The 18,774-nt window shown below is 43.6% G+C and overlaps 1 protein-coding gene across 6 annotated transcripts in view; it reads left to right on the forward strand.

Annotated features, from left to right (window-relative positions):
• The window catches only part of DZIP1L (DAZ interacting zinc finger protein 1 like), a 42,488-nt gene that overhangs the window by 10,181 nt on the left and 13,533 nt on the right, over positions 1–18,774 (forward strand). For all 6 annotated transcript variants that reach the window (XM_045503529.1, XM_045503528.1, XM_045503532.1 and 3 more), the window contains 7 exons: positions 2,136–2,220; positions 6,446–6,567; positions 7,251–7,412; positions 10,713–10,841; positions 14,997–15,059; positions 16,282–16,422; positions 18,710–18,740. In XM_045503529.1, coding sequence (XP_045359485.1) covers positions 2,136–2,220; positions 6,446–6,567; positions 7,251–7,412; positions 10,713–10,841; positions 14,997–15,059; positions 16,282–16,422; positions 18,710–18,740 — 733 coding nt within the window. The remainder of the gene's footprint in view (positions 1–2,135; positions 2,221–6,445; positions 6,568–7,250; positions 7,413–10,712; positions 10,842–14,996; positions 15,060–16,281; positions 16,423–18,709; positions 18,741–18,774) is intronic.

An 18,774-nucleotide genomic window follows, 5' to 3' on the forward strand; every position in this document is an offset into this window, starting at 1 on the left:
TGCATGTGCAGGATGTGCATGTGTGAATGTATATGGAGGATGTGTGAGTGAATATGTGTGTCTTAACGTGTGAATGTTTGGAGCATATATCTGTGCATGATATGTGTGTGTATGTATATAGAGTATGTGGTGTGTAACGTGCTTGTGTGTGAAAGTGTGTATATAAAGATGTATTTATGGTGTGTGTGAATGAATGAAAGATGTATATGTGTGTAAAGGTGTATGTATTTATGGAGGGCAGGAGCGTATGTTTGAAGGGTTTGTGTGTGCATGTAGCAGTGTGATATGAAAAGGTGTGTGTAAGAGGTGTGTGTGTGTGTGTGTGTGTGTGTGTGTGTGTGTGTGTGTAGAATTGGTGTGTAGCAAGGGACTGGTATTGCCAGGCCCATTCCGACATGTTCAGCCAAGTGACAGTTCATTACCCAGAGTGGCATTTGAACATTTGCAGCTGCATGGGAAGTGTGGACTGGGGACAGTTGCAGTTTGGTGAATTGTCATGGTGGCCAGGCCCTGTGCCGAGTTCTGAGGGTGCAGGCACAAGTCATGTTCATTCAGGTTTTCAAGAAATTCATAGTTTAGGGGTGGGTGGTGGGACAAAAGGAATATATGGTACAATATTAATTGATTGAATAGTAATTGATATAACTGATATAATGTCAATTATGATAAAGAGGGTCAGAATCTTTTAGTAGTAAGTGACAAAACAGCAGTCTAAGTTGGCTTAGGCCAATAAGGAATTTATTGCTTAATTTAACTGAAAAATCCAGAGCCATGGTGGGACTCAGGTATGGCTTGTCCTTGGAATCAGACAGTGGCACTAGAATTTAGTTTGTCTGTGGCTCTTGGCGACTCTTCCTCAGTGTGGGTTCTGTTCTTAGAAAGCTGCTGTCTGTGTGGTAGCAAGTTGGGCCACCGCAATGCTAGCATCTGATTTTTCCAGATTCAAGGCTGGCATGATAGAGGGCCTACTTTGGTCCCAGAAACCTGGCTAGTATTTCACTGTCTCCTGTATTTGGCTGTGTTTGGGTCTCCTACCCATCTCGGTTGGTGAGCTCAGGGTTGGGAATTCAGGGCTGTAACTGGCTTTGGTCTAAGTCACATGTCCCACCATGGAGCTGGGGATTGACCAAAGTCCATGGCTGGAGAGTAAAGGACAGGGTAATTCCCCAGAAGAAAATGGGGGTTCTGTTGTCAGAGGAAGAAGGAGTGGCTACTGTCCTATCATGACTCTTTGATGACACCTTCTAGAAATTGCATCTGTCATTTCTGCTTACATGTCATTGGCCAGAATGTAGTCACATGGCCATACCTGGTTGCAAGGGAGGCTGGAACTTATAGTGTTTATTCTCATTAACCTCATGACCAGCTAAAAATCAGGGTTTCTAAAACTAAGAAAAAAGGGGCAATAGGTATCAGGGGACAGCTGACAGTTTCCGTCACATTTGTGTAAAAATAGACCCTCTTAGTCTGATTGAGTAGGATTGGCCGCTTGCAAAGTTGTGTTGGAAAAATTCTGAAGTTTTACAGTGAAAAGATGATGTGAAAGATTGGTAGGGTCTGAAATGCTTGAGGAGAGTGAAGCAGAATTAGAGATACTATTATTTGCTGTCCTATGCTCTGGTGGTTCTCAGCCCTGGGGTGGGACCTGGATATTCTTTTTGTTTTTTCTTAACTTTTTACTGTGAAAAAATGTAAACATGTACAAAAGAGGGAGTATGGTAATGAGCCTTTATTTGTGCACTACCCAGCCCACTCATTATCAACCCTGGCCAATGCTTTTTCGTATGTTCCCCTACCCACTTCCCCCAGTCCTGCATTACATTCGGCTGTATTAGGCATATGGTGTTATCTCTAACTATTTCAGTATGGATCTCTCAAAGGTGAGGACTTCCACTTTTAAACATAGACATAAGACCATCATCACGCCTTTGAAAAACCAACAAAAACTCCTCAGTATCATCAAATACCTAGTCAGCACTCACAGCTCCCCAGGGTACTGGTCGTGTTCAAATGGAATCCTTCATTTCTGAAGCAGCCCACGGGTCCCAAAGAGATGGGAATTTTGATCTCGGGAGAGCCCCAGGCTGAGCTAGGTAATCTGATACCACACTTCCCACTCTTTGCCTTCCGTGCAGTGCCACCTGTGTGACAAGACGTTCATGAACGCCACCTTTCTCCGGGGCCATATCCAGCGCAGGCATGCGGGCGTGGCAGAAGGTGGTGAGTCCAGGTGGCCCTCCTGGGACCGTGGAAGGACCTGGGCTGGTCTTCAGTGGGTGTGGTGCACATACACCACCACAGCTGCCCTCAGGCCTCATCATCCAGTAGAGGAGGAGGTGATCCCATCGTCCACACTGGGGAGATCCATCCCACATGGGCCTGGGAGGGTTTCTGACAATGTGTGTAGAGTCAGACGGTGGGTTCCAGTGTTAGCTTTATCCCTTTCTACCATGTGACCATGGTCATCGCCCCTCCCTCTGAGTCTCAGTGGCCTTTGCTGTGAATTGGGCAGTCAAATGGGGTGACTTGGAAGGGTCCTTACCTCCCAACCTTCTGTGAATCTGCTCTTCTCTGATGCTAACTGTGAATGAGCTTAAAAGGGGTTAATAAGCAGTTAGACTGGTTCTTTAACTCTGTATGTACATGAGCTTATTATGACTTAATCACTTTAATTTTATCATTTCAAATTCCAAAAGGAGTAGCAAGGCTGTATGTTTCTCCATAGAGAGATTTGCATACTTTATATCGATTTTTTTTTTTTAATTTTTTTTTCAACGTTTATTTATTTTTGGGACAGAGAGAGACATGAACGGGGGAGGGGCAGAGAGAGAGGGAGACACAGAATCGGAAACAGGCTCCAGGCTCTGAGCCATCAGTCCAGAGCCCGACGCTGGGCTCGAACTCACGGACCGCGAGATCGTGACCTGGCTGAAGTCGGACGCTTAACCGACTGCGCCACCCAGGCGCCCCACTTTATATCCATTTTTAATGGGTGTTAATATGTTAATATGTGACATAACAAATTGCTGCTAACAAATAAAATAAATACAGATATGAAAATATAAATCATACAATATAAATCTAAAAATTCCATTAAGTAAAACCTTTTTCTTATTTTTCTTCAATTTCCTCTCCAAAGAGCAGACTTAGAGTTTTTATTTTATTTTTTTTTAACATTTATTTATTTTTTGAGAGACAGAGAGTGAGTGGGGGAGGGGCAGAAAGAGAGGGAGGCACAGAATCCGAGCAGGCTCCAGCCTCTGAGCTGTCAGCACAGAGCCCGACACGGGGCTTGAACTCACAAACCATGAGATCATGACCTGTGCCGAAGTCGGACGCTTAACCAACTGAGCCTCCCAGGCGCCCCATAGAGTTTTAAAACAGTACCATTTATCTAGTTGTGATGCATTTATTATATATCTAATTATTTTTTATTCTACTTTGGAGGCTGCTAAAAGAAAACAGATTTTCTACTTCTTAAATGAATTTTTCTGATGAAAAGATAGGTCTTTGAAGAGATATCTGTATACTGAGGTAGTAGCTAAGATGTGGAAGCACCTAACTGTCCACAGACAGATGAATAGATAAGGAAAATGTGGTCTATGCAAGCAAGGGAATATTATTCAGCCTTGAGACGAAAGGAAATTCTGTAACATGTTACAACGGGAATGAACCTTGAGGATATGCTAAGTGAAGTAAGTCAGCCACAAAAGGACAAATACTGTATGATTCTACTTATGTGATATCTAGAGTAGTCAAATTCGTACAGACAGTAGAATGGTGGTTGCCAGGGGCTAGGGGGAGGGGGACCATGGCAAGTTATTTAAAGCATACAGAGTTTTTGTTTTACAAGAAGAAAAGAGTTATGGAAGTGGATGGTGGTGATGGTTACACAACATTATGAATGTACTAATACCTCTGAGCTGTACCTTTAAAAAGGGTTAAGATGTGGGGCTCCTGGGTGGCTCAGTTGTTGAGGTTCCAACTCTTGATTTCAGCTCAGGTCGTGATCCCAGGGTCGTGATCCCAGGGCCATGTGCTGAGCATGGAGCCTGCTTGAGATTCTGTCTCTCTGTCCTTCTGCCTCTCTCCCCTGCTTGTGCACGTTCTCTCTCTCTCTCTCTCTCTAAATAAATTTTAAAAAATGGCTAAGATGCTACATTTTATGTTATGTGTATTTTACCACAATAAAAAAATTGGAAAAAATGCCTTTGACCTGGAAAATTTAAATACAGAAAAGTAGAAAAGAGAAAATAAAAACCATTGACAGTATCACCTACTTAATATTTTGGTGTGTTTTCTGTTATTATTTTCCTGTGTACGTATGTAATCATACAGTATGTGGTTGTGACTATTGCTTTAAAAAAAAATTTTTTTGTTTATTTATTATTGAGAAGAGAGAGACAGAGCATGAGCGGGGGAGGAGAGAGAAAGAGGGAGACACAGAATCTGAAACAGGCTCCAGGCTCTGAGCCGTCAGCACAGAGCCCGACTCGGGGCTCGAACTCATAGACGACAAGATCATGACCTGAGCTGAAGTCAGACGCTTAACCGACTGAGCCACCCAGGCGCCCCTATTGCTTATTTTTAATTAAAAATATATCACATTTTCCAGTGTCATTCAGGCATCTTGGAAAACATGATTTTTAATGGCTGAATAATATCCCATCATGCAGCTATCGTAATTTATTTCACGATTAAATTATTACATACTTTATAGGGGTTACTCATAAATTTCCTTGTTATAAATCACTTGATCAACATTTTTATATGCAAGTCTTTGGGCATATTCCTTATTATTTTCTTAAGGTTAAGCGCTGAAGGAGAGGGAAAATATGTTCTTAAGGCAACTTTTGCTAAATTAATACTCATGACCTTTTTATTCTCAGGCAGATATGGCTCTTCAGATATCTCCACTCTCCTATTTCATATCATCCTAAATCATTTTGTTAACCCAAATTAATTTCTACTGTGTCTAAAATTGCTTCTTTCCAAAAAGTACAGTCTGAGAAAAACCATCTCTCTTTTCAAAGAAAGACTTAGGGGCGCCTGGGTGGCGCAGTCGGTTAAGCGTCCGACTTCAGCCAGGTCACGATCTCGCGGTCCTTGAGTTCGAGCCCCGCGTCGGGCTCTGGGCTGACGGCTCAGAGCCTGGAGCCTGTTTCCGATTCTGTGTCTCCCTCTCTCTCTGCCCCTCCCCCGTTCATGCTCTGTCTCTCTCTGTCCCAAAAATAAATAAACGTTGAAAAAAAAAAAATAAAAAAAATAAAAAAAACAAAGAAAGACTTAGAGTTTTAGTAACAGTACCATCTATCTAATAGTCCCTAAAGGTACTTTGAAAGGTAACAAATGTGGGTGCCTGGGTGCCTCAGTCCCTTAGGCATCTGACTTCAGCTCAGGTCATGATCTCATGGTTGGTGAGCTCGAGCCCACATCCTGTGAACACGAACCCTGCTTCTCTGTCTCCCTCTCTCTCTCTCTCTCTTTCCCCATCCTTGCTCACTTGTGCCCTCTCTCTCTCAAAACAAAATAAATAAATTATAACAATTGTGCAAGTACAATTGTCTTTTTCATTGGTTTATCTGTATGTGGTTTAGTTAGAATGTTCTTTTATAATTCATTCTTTAAAAAAAAATTTTTTTTAATGTTTATTTATTTGAGACAGAGAGAGACAGAGCATGAGTGGGGGAGGGGCAGAGAGAGAGGGGGACACAGAATCCGAAGCAGGCTCCAGGCCCCGACATGGGCCTCGAACTCACAGACCGCGAGATCATGACTTGAGCCGAAGCCGGATGCTCAACCGACTGAGCCACCCAGGCGCCCCAATAATTCATTCTTTTATTATTTAATCTTAGAAAGTTTGAAGTATACACTTAAAAAACTGGCTGAAAGTTTCCTTCAGAATGCATGCTGTTTTTTTTTTTTTTCATTTGAAACTTACTACTATACGTATTTCTGAAAAAAAGGGAACTTAAAACTACAATTATTTTCACTACTTTAAACTCCTCTCTGATGGCTGTGAGGATGCATAGATATGTTCTTTGTATCGATAATCACCGTGTAAATGCCATTTGGTATTCTGCTTCTGTTACTCTATCAATTTTGCTTTTACATTTGCATGTGTTAGTACTGTCAAAATAGTTACTTTAAATGACAATAATAGTTCACATTTATTGAGCGGTCATGCCAAGCACTATGCTAAGCACTTTGCACTGTCACATTTCATCCTCATGACAACCCTCTGAGTTAGGTGCTGTTATTATCTCCTCTTTCCAATTTGGGGAAACAGGGTCAGGGAGGTTATGTCATTTGCCTGTGGTCAGTATCCAATGGGAGTGGCAAACTGGTCTCAGACTGAGGTGTGACTGATTGCATAGGCGACGAACTGCACTCCACTAACTTTTTGACTTAACCCGGTCACCCTATCTTTGCATGGAGCCCACAGGGAAGCAGAAGCAGCAGGAACAGCCAGTGGAGGAGATCCTGGAGGAGCTTCGGGCCAAACTAAAATGGACCCAAGGGGAACTGGAAGCCCAGAGGGAGGCCGAGAGGCACCGGCAGCTCCAGGTGGGCACGGAGAGGAAACACCAGGGAGACTTGCTCGAGTCTCATGCAGGAGACCCATGATGCACGGGTGTCCCACAGGACCAGAAGTCTTGCTGATTTCCTGGAGCTGGGAGTCAGAGCTAGGATGGCATCTTCTTGGTTGTGGCAAATGATCTTAGGTTATCTGCAAAGGAAAATCCAGTTGTTTTCCCAGATCTGTATGGCCAAAAGTAGGAGAGAGAATTGCTGTTTTCTGCCCTATTCAGCATCCTCTGAAGGCATTTGAACCTGAATGTTAACTTCTTACACTACAATGCTACTTGGCTTTTTGAAAGCCAAGACTGGATAAACTCCAAAGTCCAGTCTCGAGGACATACTTAGTAGATAATTGTAGAATGAAAATATGTAATCTTGCCTTACTCATTCCTTCATTTCTTTATTCTTCATTCATTTCTTCAGCATCCATTTATTGAGCACCAACTATGCCAGGAACATAAAGAGAGAGAAAAAGATCTCTATTGTCAAGGGACTTTACAGTTCAGAGAAGACTTGTCTCACTCCATGTCCAAACAATAGGAACAGTAGGACGAATCTTCTTTGGTCTCTAGAGTGACTTGCACAGACAAGGGGCCCTAGCAGTTCCTCAGTAAATATTTGCCATGATGTAGAATTAGTGATTCTATTGTTCCTGTTTTTCTTTCCAGGAAGCAGAGATTGCTCGTCAGAAGGAGATAGAAGCTAAGAAAGAATTTGATGAATGGAAAGAAAAAGAGCGGGCCACGCTATATGAGGAAATAGACAAACTAAAAAAATTATTTTGGGATGAATTTAAAAGTGTTGCCAACCATAACTCAACTCTAGAAGAGGTACCCAACACAAAGTCTTTCAGTGTTCTTTTGCTGAAAATATGTTTATTTGTTCTCAAAATTCATTTCTTTGTACTCGTTTTATTTCATCTGCCATTGGGAGCTAATATACTGTGAGGCTGGATATCAGAGGCCAGTGCCAGGGATTGAATCCCTGCTCTATCACATATTGGCTGTGTGACCTTAGGCGAGTTACTTAACTTTCCTGTGCCTCAGTTTCTCTTCTGTACGACAGGTTGCTGAAATGGTTAAATTAACACGTAGACAGCACTTAACATTGTCTGGTATATAGTAGAACCTCCCTAGACATTATCTTTATTTTTGCAAAGGGCTTTCTTTTGTCACTGGATGAGCTATGAGGCAAAGTTTGAATGAATGCATTTTTCTCTTAACGGGTATTTGCTGAGCACTGGCTATATGCTAGGCACCCTGTTGGGGTCTGTGGAGATCATGCATAATAGTAAGATTTACTGAGTGTGTTAACTGGTTTCTAGCCCCTGTGCAGAACACTTTATATACATTAACTTTTAATTCTCACAACAACAAAACAACCATAACATTCTCAAAAGTAGGCACATTGTTTATAATTTCTTTTCTATTTTCTTTTAATGTTTATTTCTTTTTGAGAGACAGAGACAGAGTGCGAGTGGTGGAGGGGCAGGGAGAGAGGGAGACGCAGAATCCGAAGCAGGCTCCAGGCTCTGAGCTGTCAGCACAGAGCCCGACGTGGGGCTCGAACCCACGAAGCGTGAGATCATGATCTGAGCTGAAGTTGGACGATCAACCGACTGAGCCACCCGGGTGCCCCTGGTTTATAATTTATTTTTAAAAGTTTTTTTTTTTAAACAACACTATTATCATTCCTCCTTTACAGGTGAAGACACTGGGGTTCACATAACGTGCTCAAGGTCACACAGCTACTAAGAGGTAGACCTGGGATTTGAACTTAACTTTTTAAACTTGTAAGCCTCTGCTCTCCTAATGGAAATACTGTTAAGTTCATTCAGGAAAACATTATTAAAGATTATCCCTAGACTGTATCTTCCTATATAAACCCATATGACTAAAACCATATCAGGGAAAAAGTTTTGAGGAGAAATATTTTCAGAATGTATCGAGCTCTTATTGGTCCTTCTAACATCAAGGAGAATCATTTCTTGTTTTTGAAAATGAACTGTCTGCATTTCTCACAGTCATTCCACGTTTTGCTAAAGGAATACCTTGACAACTTTTCCAGAAGGGGCTTGTCGTAGGATATGCTTGGAGTCTTGGGTGGTCCATCATCTCAATCTGAGATGGGAAGCCAAGGATAGGGATGGCTGTGGGGTTGAGATGAGAGCTGTGTGTGTTGTGTGTCTGTAGTGACTTAAGCCCTCCCTGCAGTGTGGTCAGGAACAATTTATGGGAGATAAGATGCTCCCCCACCATATGGACCTCATGGTCCTACCCCCCCAGCTCCACACCCATCTTCCCTGAGCTGGTGTGCGCCCTGCTGACTCTCATCCCCTGACACGGCACTAGCTGACTGGATGTTTGATAGACAGGTATTGATTTGAATTTGGAGTTACTGTTCAGAAACCACCCCATCAAAGGTCAGAGGGTTACTTTTGGCTAGGAAATTCTAAGTTTTGGTGAGTGAGGACATAATTACCATCCATGGTTTCTTTTTAACTTGGATCACATTTCCCTAAACTGGAACATCATTTTTCTGTTTTTTATTTTTTATTTGTCTTTTCTCTGTAGGATTGCATATGCTGTGTTTTTGTGTTTGTGTGTCTCTCCCTGTCCCCTCTCATGTGACATTTCATTATTTTACTTTTATTAAGGGAACCAAACTGGAGACCCAAATTCTCAGTGTATTTGGATAATTACTTTGTTATTTTTTTTTCTAATTCTGGGGAGAAAAAGAGAAGATTTTGGTTAGGGTGAGTGTGAATAACACTGTAAGACAGTCTATCTCATAACACAACAAAAGATTTCCCTTGCTGTCAGGAGGGCCAATGAGAGGGAAATACTTAAAAAAAATTTTTTTTTTAATCTTTATTTATTTTTGAGAGAGAGACAGAGTGTGAGCAGGGGAGGAGCAGAGAGAGAGGGAGACACAGAATCCGAAGCAGGCTCCAGGCCCTGAGCTGTCAGCACAGAGCCTGATGTGGGGCTCGAACCCACGAACCGTGAGATAATGACCTGAGCTGAAGTCGGACGCTCAACTGACTGAGCCACCCAGGAGCCCCATTGGGTAGAGGGAAATACTTTTTGAAGATGTTTCTCCTCACAATTTCCCCCCTGGTACAGAAGTCTGTGAGCTTACTTTGGCTGACTTACCTGACTGAAGAGAGATAAGATGTAGGGTAAATCCAGTGGCCAAAGGAGTACCCATTTGAATGGAAATCACCATGCCGGTTTGTCATATGCCGAGAGAGCCAGCTCTCTGGGCATCATAAATATTGGGGTGAAGGCAGAAATGACACACGAGAAGCCGAGGGTTGTGCATACACTTGATAGAGCATTTGATGCTATGAAAATACTCAAGGGGTTTAGAAATGGTTAACATTTGGACCGGATATTGCTTTAGCAATAGAGAAGAGTTAAAGATTAGCAAGAATGGTATCAGGTTAAACTCAGGGACTTGCAGTTCTTGAAAGCTTTAGTGGGTCTTATGAGTTTTGTATATAATAATAGAGATGGAGATAATTTAATTTTGTGAATACAGCAGTGATATATTTAAAAATATAGCCATAGGTGGAAAGGCCTCTTCTCTCGGATCCACTTTCCTGTGTCTTTTCCTTCAGATTACATGCAGCTAGCTGAGGAATCATTAGGTATGGGTGATACCACACTCCAAGCCACACAAAGCCAGGTCTGGTTGGTGACAACCAGGATTTTTTTGTGGGAGGAGGGACAGGAGTCCTCAGGGAATGGTCCAGAGTACCTGAGACCCTCCCAAAGGCCATAGGAGTCTGATTCTCTTCAGCCTATTTGAGACTGAAGAGGAAAGGGGGCAACTGTCTAGTGAGCTCCGGATTTTGAATGCAGCAGAATGCTAGTGCTATTGAAATTATGTTCTCAAATTCTGTTCTTCCATGGGAACTTGCTTCTCCTGTGTAAGCACTGAGCTCTCAACCCTGGGGAAGGGGAATGCTCACTTGTGGGTGTGTTCGCAGGCATGTAGATATCTGGTGAGGACAGCTTGGACTTTGTGGTTGGCAAAGGTGTGCCTTTTTGACATTGCTCAAGGTGTAAAAGACAACATCAAGACTAGATCTTCATCTAAATAAAACCGTGCCCCGGCCTTTTCAGAAACTGCAGGCATTGCAGTCCCACAATATGATGGAGTCCAACCTCGGGTCACTACGGGACGAGGAGTCTGAGGAGCGACTCAGGCAGACTCAGGAACTCCGGGCCCTGAAGGAGATGATGGAAATGCAGGTGAGCTAACGTCTCATGCTTTTCCCCCGCCGCCAGCCAGGTTGTCTTCCAACAAAGTTTCTTAGTTTCGCCCTATGGTGTTACGGAAGCTGAAAGACATCAAATTCTACATTTTCAGACCTTCTGCCAATACATGGAATCATGGAATAGGATTCTTAGGCTTGGGGCTGGGGCTTAAGGTGGGGCTGGTGATACAGATGAGTACAGTATCAGGTTTGCTTGGGATCTTTTCAAAACACATACAGTTATGTCTCTTACTGGGTGCCTTTACTCTCATTTTGATTCCAACCCAGTTGGAAACAAATCTTCTGGATTTGAAGGTATTTGGGATGGATCTAGTGATGTGATGGTAAATATTTAACAACGGCTCTCTGCTTTAATAGGTAGCAGTTGCCATTTTCCATGGTGTAGAATTTCCCGCCATCTCTGATTTCGTGCTACCACTGTGAGGTCCCTGGGTATGGCATTGGACAGGCTGGTGCACAGTCTGCTCTCATGAGCCGGCAGGAGGCGGCTCTGGCCACCCCTGGATGAATCGTGCAACGATGCAGCGAGATAGGGTCTAAATCACTGATAATCCCACGGCAAGGAAGGGCGATGGGGATCGTTACTAAATCAGGTTGTGCTTCTGTTTCTGCTTCTCTAAGATTGTGAAGAAAGAGCTTAAAGCCTCACTAACAGCAGTAAAATATTTCTACTGCTTGATGTTTCCTTTCACAAGTTTCCCGGTAAGGGAAGCTAATTTTTTTCTATGACCTCTGTTCCCATCCTTTTGCCTAATTTTCCTTCCCGGTTTGTGAGTTTGTGTAACATATGGAAGTGAACCCAGCCCTCTGTTATTCTTATACTTATTTTTCCCATAACACTGGTCTTTCAATTTTCTTTATCGTGGTTTGGGTCATACAAAATTAATAATGTTTATGTGGTCAAAATGATCAAATCATCAATTTGTTTATGGCCACTCTGACGTTTAAAAAGAAAATATTTTTGTGTTTTCTTGTAGTGCTTTTATGGCCTTATTTATTCATTGATACATACCACTTTACTGAGATATGATTGGCATGTGAAAAGTTGTACATGCTTGATGTATACAACTCAGTGAGTTTGGGGATAAGAACTCACCCTTGAAACCCTCACCACCATCAGGCCACAGTCATATCCATCACCTCCCAAAGTTTCCTTCCACTCTTTATTTTATTTTCTTTGTGTGTATGGCAGTAACACTTAACATCAGATCTACTTTCTTAGCAAAGTATACAATACAGTATATATATCTTGCATAACGAACTTTGTACCCTTCGACCATAACTTCCCCATTTTCTCCCTGTTTTAACTTCTAGTGATCACCATTCTCTCTCTGTTTCTGTAAGTTTGACTACTTTGGATTCCACATGTAACTGAGATCATACAGTATTTGTCTTTCTTGCCTGACTTATTTCACTTAGCATGATACCTTCTAGGTTCATTCATGTTGATGCAGGATTTCCTTCTTTTTTAAGGGTGAATAGTATTCCACTGTATGTATGTTCCACGTTTGCTTTATCCATTCATCTACCAATGGATTATGAGGTTTCCCTATTTTGGCTACTGTTCATAATGCTGCAGTGAACATGGGAGTGTATCTCTTTGAGATCCTGATTTCAGTTTTTTTGGATCAATATCAAGAAGTGGGATTGTTGGATTATATGGTAGTCCTATTTTTAATTTTTTTCTTTTAACAACAGGAAAAGCAATCAAGTTTATTAACAAGTATACCTCATGTACACCTGGGAGATACCCCGGGGGAAATGAGTAACTCTATTTTTAATTTTTTGAGGCACTTCCAATCTGTTTTTCATAATAACTGTGTCAATATACATTCCCACCAACAGTGTATGAGGGTTCCCTTTTCTTCACATCCTCACCAACGCTTATCTTTTTTTTTTTTTTTTTTTTTTAATAACAGCCATCTTGACAGGTGTGAGGTGATATCTCATTGTGGTTTTATTTACATTTCTCTGCTGATTAATGATGTTATAGGCCTTTTGGGGGGAAGTGTCTATTCGGGTCTTTTGTCCATTTAATTTTTTCCCTGCTATTGAGTTAAGTTCCTTATATTTTGGGTATTAACCCCTTATCAGATAATATGGTTTGCAAAATATTTTATCCCATTCTATAGGTTGTTCTCCTTTTGGGTAGAATGTTCTGTATATGTCTGTTTGGTCCATTTGGTCTGGTGTGCAGTTCAAGTCTAGTGTTCCCTTATTGATTTTCTGTCTGGATCTCTCCATTGTTGAAAGTGGGCTATTGAGGCCCAATGCTCTTTTTCCCTTTGGTTGTATTAATATTTACTTTATATATTTAGGTGCTCTGATGTTGGATGCATATATATTTACATTGTTATATTCTGTTGATGAATGGACCCCTTTATCATTATGTGGTGATCTTCTTTGTCTCTTGTAACCGTTTTTTACTTAAAGTCTTTTTTGCCTGACAGCAGTGAAGCTACCCCTATTCTCTTGGTTACCATTTGTGTGAAATATCTTTTTCCATCCATTCAGTTGCAAGTGTGCCCTTAACGTAAGTCTCTTCTAGGCAGCACACAGCTGGATCTTATTTTTTTAGTCCATTCAGTCACTCTTTGTCTTTTGACTGGTGAATTTAATCCATTTAAATTTAAAGTAATTATTCATAAGTAAGGACTAACTATTGCCATTTTATTAATTGTTTTCAGATTTTTGTAGTTACTTTGTTCCTTTCCTCCTCTCTTGCTGCCATTCTTTTTTCTTTTTTTGAATTTTTTTTAACACTTATTTTTGAGACAGAGAGAGACAGCACGAAGAGGCAGAGAGAGAGGGGAAGAGGCAGAGAGAGAGGGGAAGAGGCAGAGAGAGAGGGAGACACAGAATCTGAAGCAGGCTTCAGGCTCTGAACTGGCAGCACAGAGCTCGACGTGGGGCTCGAACTCACGAACTGCAAGATTGGGACCTGAGCCGAAGTCGGACACTCAACCCACTGAACCACCCAGAGGCCCCAGCTGCCATCCTTTTTGATTTGATGGTTTTATTTTGTAGTGGTATGCTCTGATTGCTTTATCTTTTGCATATCTGCTGTAGGTTTTTTGTGATTCGTATGAAACTTACATAAAACATCTTCTAGGACAACGATCTGTTTTCAGCTGATAACAACTTAATATCAATTGCATATAACTACTCTGTACATTTACTTCTCACTTACACCAGCTGGTGTCCAGTTGGATCTGTGGCTGGTTGTTGAGATCTGTGTGCCAGCGCCACAAGCTGAGTCAGCTGTGCTCTTTCCCTCAGTTCTGTGAGTGGGACAGAAGCGGGCCTCCCGGGCAGCATCCTGCAAGGCTGGGGCAGTGGGTGCTCACTCTCTGTCCCCTTCCCCCGTGGGAAAAATTGTGGGCTGAGGAGGTCTCCCTTGGCACTGAGCTGTGCCACCTTGAGGGAGAGCTGATGCAGGTAAAGTGAAACTTCTCTGGAATGCATCTATTCTCAGGTGTTTTTGCTCCATTGAGGTGCTGGAAACTCTCAGCTGGGTTCGTGGGCTGCCATAAAGGAATTCTCATCTGTGGAGGGTTTGAGAGCTGGAACTTACTGTACGGTCTTGCTGATGTAACTTCCATTTTTTAAGTTTAAATCTTTGACCCACCTAAAATTTACTTTGGTTTAAGATATGAAATAAAGATTCAAGTTCATTTTTTTTTTTTTCTAGGCAGTTTAACTACCTCTTGAACTCCATTTGTCAATAATCTATCTTTCTCCAGACTAAGCTTCCATTTTTCTCCCCCATCTTTGTCTGGGCTTTCTTTCTTCTCACTACTCTGCCTAATTATGGGCCAGTACTTTTTAATTCCTGTTGCTTTATACTATATTTTATTTAATTAATTTATTTTTTAAAGTTTATTTATTTGAGAGAGAGTGAGCATGAGCAGGGTAGGGGCAGAGACAGAGGGAGAGAGAGAATCCCAAGCAGGCTCAGCACTGTCAGCATGGACCCCGATGCAGGGCTCGAACCCACGAACCGTGAGATCATGACCTGAGCTGAAGTCAGATGCTTAACTAACTGAGCCACCCAGGTGCCCCCCGTACTATATTTTAACATCTAGGGGTAGTTTTGACAAAAGTTTTGACAAACTTTTATCTTTTCCAGAAAACAGAATGGAGGAGAAAAATGAAGGAACTGCAGGGAGAGCACGCAGCTCAGAAGCGAGAGGTAGCCCTCCTTGGGTGGTCTGGGGGAGCTTGGTTTCCTGTGACCTCCTCTCATCCTATGGCACCCCCATCCTTCACCCCTACTCCTTCTGAACTGGTTGGCAGGTATTTTGTTGCTGACACAGTTCCTGGCGGCTGACTCCCCTCCATACAGAGAAGGCCTTGGTCTGCTGCCTAGACAGCAGCCTCCCAGGCCAGGAGGAGGGCCCCCTGGCCTTTTCTTCTGAACCCAACACCTGCTTTACACTGCGGTCCTCTCTGCAGGGACCCCTTCAGGCTCTGCGAGGAGGGTTGTGCTGATAACTTCTGATGAATTGCCTGGTCCTTTCATGTTTGGGCCCTTCTTTGAAACCCCACCCAGGAGAGAAGCAGGTGGCTGTGGACCTCAGCTGTAGTTCAGAGGGAGCCCATATGGAAGGGCTCAGATACTGAGACCAGGGAACAGAGAGCAGCAGGCCTCAGGCCGAGAAAACAGCTTCTATGAAAACGCCCCTGAGAAGAAAGCAAATTGAGGAGGAAGCCAATTAACAAGAGCCCTATGTTCTGCCTGTAGAAAGCTCAGAAGTTAAAAGTCTCAGATCAGAGGCTGGCACATGATAGACACCCCCAATTCCTGTAATTTCCATCTTGGTGGTTTTATTTTATTTAAGATGTTTTAAAATGGGCAATACACTTAAATTTATTCAAAAAGCAGAAGAAATATGTTAAGGTACCCTCAGTAAAGTGTGCTGAGATATATTAAGGTTCACTTCCTCCCCATCTCCATCTACCTGCCCCCAAAACCCACCCCACAGCTGACTTTTATTGCTTTCTAGTGTAGTTTTCTAAAGTTTCTTTATGCAAACATAAGTAATATCATCTTCTCTCTGCTCTTACAACAGCATGTGACCATATTTCCTTCACCTTTTGTTTTTACCTAAAAACACAATTTGAGGACTTTTGAATGGCCTCAGGTTATCTGACTGTGCTTCAGTGGGCAGTCACACTGGACAGAGAGCCTTTTTGCCCTGATCTTAGGGGTGTGAGTTCAATTCTTATTTTCCCTTGAGTGAAGCGTGGACAGTAGTCAATCTTGTTAGAAAGCCACCTGTGCAGGTCTGGCAGCCCCCTCCCCTGCTTCCGGTGAAACTCCGGCCAGTGTTTGCCTACAGGTGCAGGCCCTGCAGATCCTGGGCAGCCATAGGTCCCTGCGGACATGTGACTGACTCTCCTGTGCCCACCAGCTGCAGGAGCAGAATGAGAGGCTCCAGGCCTCCCTGTCTCAGGATCAGAGGAAAGCAGCCGCCCAGGCCCAGCGCCAGATCAGTGCTCTCCGTGCCCAGCTCCAGGAACAAGCCAGGCTCATCACCTCCCAGGAAGAGATGGTAGGTCTGTCCCTCTTCCCAGCCAGGCCTCGGTGCCCCTCGACCTCTGCGAGGATCTCCTTCCCTTCTCTGGGACTCACTACTGGCACTGGTCTCATTAGTCAGGCTCATTAAGGAGAGAGAAAGGTCCTCAGGCTTCAGGGGCACAGAGTGGTGAGGATGCAGCCTGTCTTTTTCCAGGCCGAAGACGTGCCTGCTGTCCTTAGGGGCTGTGTTACTGGGTTCACACTAACATCAGAGACCATCTAAGGACAGGCGCCTGGTGGATACTTGGCTTAGTACTGCATTTAAACCTCACTCTTCAAGGCAGACATTGCTGCCTCCTCATTGTCACTTGACAGATGATGCAACCGGCTGGAGAAGTCAAGCGCCTGTCTTGCATCCACACCGGACACCCTGTAAGAGCCAGGGGAGGATTCAGCCCTGGCCAGGCAGTGGAATACACAGCTTGTGTTCTTTTCACTGTGTCCACAGACATAATTTCCTACCCAATACCCTTTTCATAAGTGAACACCCTCTGGTGAGGTCGTCAGATAAACTGGTATGATGAAAAGTCACTTACTCACGAATGCCTCTCTCTTAAAACTGGCCCCAAGACTCTGCACCTGTTGCTCAGGCTCAGCTCCCCCTTCGGAGTTCCAGGTCAGCAGAGAAGTGTATCTGCCCTCAGAGGGGCCCCTCTGTGGCCTCAGGTCCTTGCCATGGTTCTGAAACCACCCTCCACACAGATTCTCTAGGCACAGCACTTCCTGTCACTATCTAGTTCAGTCTTCTTGTTCCTGCAGGCTGGCTATTTGCGCTCTTCTGTTTTCCCAGCCATATTTCAGCCAGGTGTCTAACCCCGTCCCTTGCTGCTTTTCTTTTTACGGCACAGCCCCTCCTCCCACCTCTGCAAACACTTAGCTTCACTGCTGTGACCACCTCAGGACCAGTCTGGACATCTCTTCCTTCTGTTATCCAGAACTCTTGTTTGCAAATATTTCACTTAGGAGCTCATTGGTTAAACATGGATTTAGAATAGGCTAATAGGGGGTTATTTTTATTGTAAAAGAGGTGACAGTTGATGGCCTTGGTTTAGCAGCAAAATTATGCCATTGGAAATCCAGGCTGTTTTTCTTTTTACCATCTTCAGTGTGTTGACTTCTGTTCTCATGCTTGACTCTCACAATTGCAAGATGGCTGCCATAGCTCCAACCATCACAACCATATTCAATAGAAGAAGTGGATGAAAAGGCCCCTTTATAAGACTTTTGCTTATGTTTTATCAATCAAAGCTGTATTACATGGGCAACTACAGCTGCAAAGAAGGTTAGGAAGCAAGTAATTAGTTTTACAGTCTCTAGAATAGAGGTAGACAAGGGAGGAAACATTTGGGAATGGACATTGGATGTGTCATTCATTGGTAGATAATAAAAAACAACTCAAGCTTAAGCAGAAGAGGGAATTTGTCATTAGGGTAGACAGGGTGTCTCACAGAGTTCATGGCAGGAGAGCAGCTGAATCTGGGAATAAACTGGAACCAGATACATGAATGTGGTCAGGGGTTTTCCTTCGCTGTGTACCTCTGTTCTGTATATCTGCTGCAATTTTTTTCTTTTATTCTGAAGATCACCTTTCACTTCATATCTGTCCCATGTGGCAAAACAAACAAGCAAACAAGTAAACAAAACCCAAACCAAAACCAGGTGGCTGCCACTGGCTCTTGACTTCACATGTTATCAGTTCAGAGTTCTCCTCCCAAACCTAGACAGTCAGCTCTGTGGGGGCTGGGGGTGGGGGGGTCACATACTCACAAGCAGCTGTCCCATGTGCAGCTATGTGGAAGGAGGATGAAGAGGAGGGGGGCCGTGCAGACAGTTTAGTGACCGTCCACATCACTCCTCCTTCCTCCCAGGGGGCACTCAGCTCAGATGCCCCCGTCGTGGGAGGGAGCCTACCTTGCCCTGGTTGTCCACCAATTGTACCAAAAGTATTGATTGTGTCCCTGTCCCCCTCAGCTTGCATGGGGCTCCTGCCCTTCGAATCACAGTCCCTCTCTGAAGGGGGGGGGGCGTTCCCACCAGGGGAAAAGGCAGCACGATGCCATGCTGGTTGCTGCCATCCAGCCTTGGTGCACCCCCCTCCCCCCACTTACGGAGATGCTGTTGGGCAGTGTACTTTGAGCTCCTCGCTCCCAGGGGGAGGCACGGAAACAGTGGCTGTCCCTTCTTTATGGTGCTAGGCAGAGGCACTGCTCAGAGTAGAGTCCCCTGCTGGCTGTAACCTGCTCTCTTCCACATCTTTGTAGATCCAGACCATGTCTCTGAGGAAGGAGGAGGGTAAGCCTGCACGGGGTATTTTGTCTTGTCCTCT

Source organism: Leopardus geoffroyi, chromosome C2 (genome assembly GCF_018350155.1).
Source record: "Leopardus geoffroyi isolate Oge1 chromosome C2, O.geoffroyi_Oge1_pat1.0, whole genome shotgun sequence".
NCBI classification, from domain to species: Eukaryota; Metazoa; Chordata; class Mammalia; order Carnivora; family Felidae; genus Leopardus; species Leopardus geoffroyi.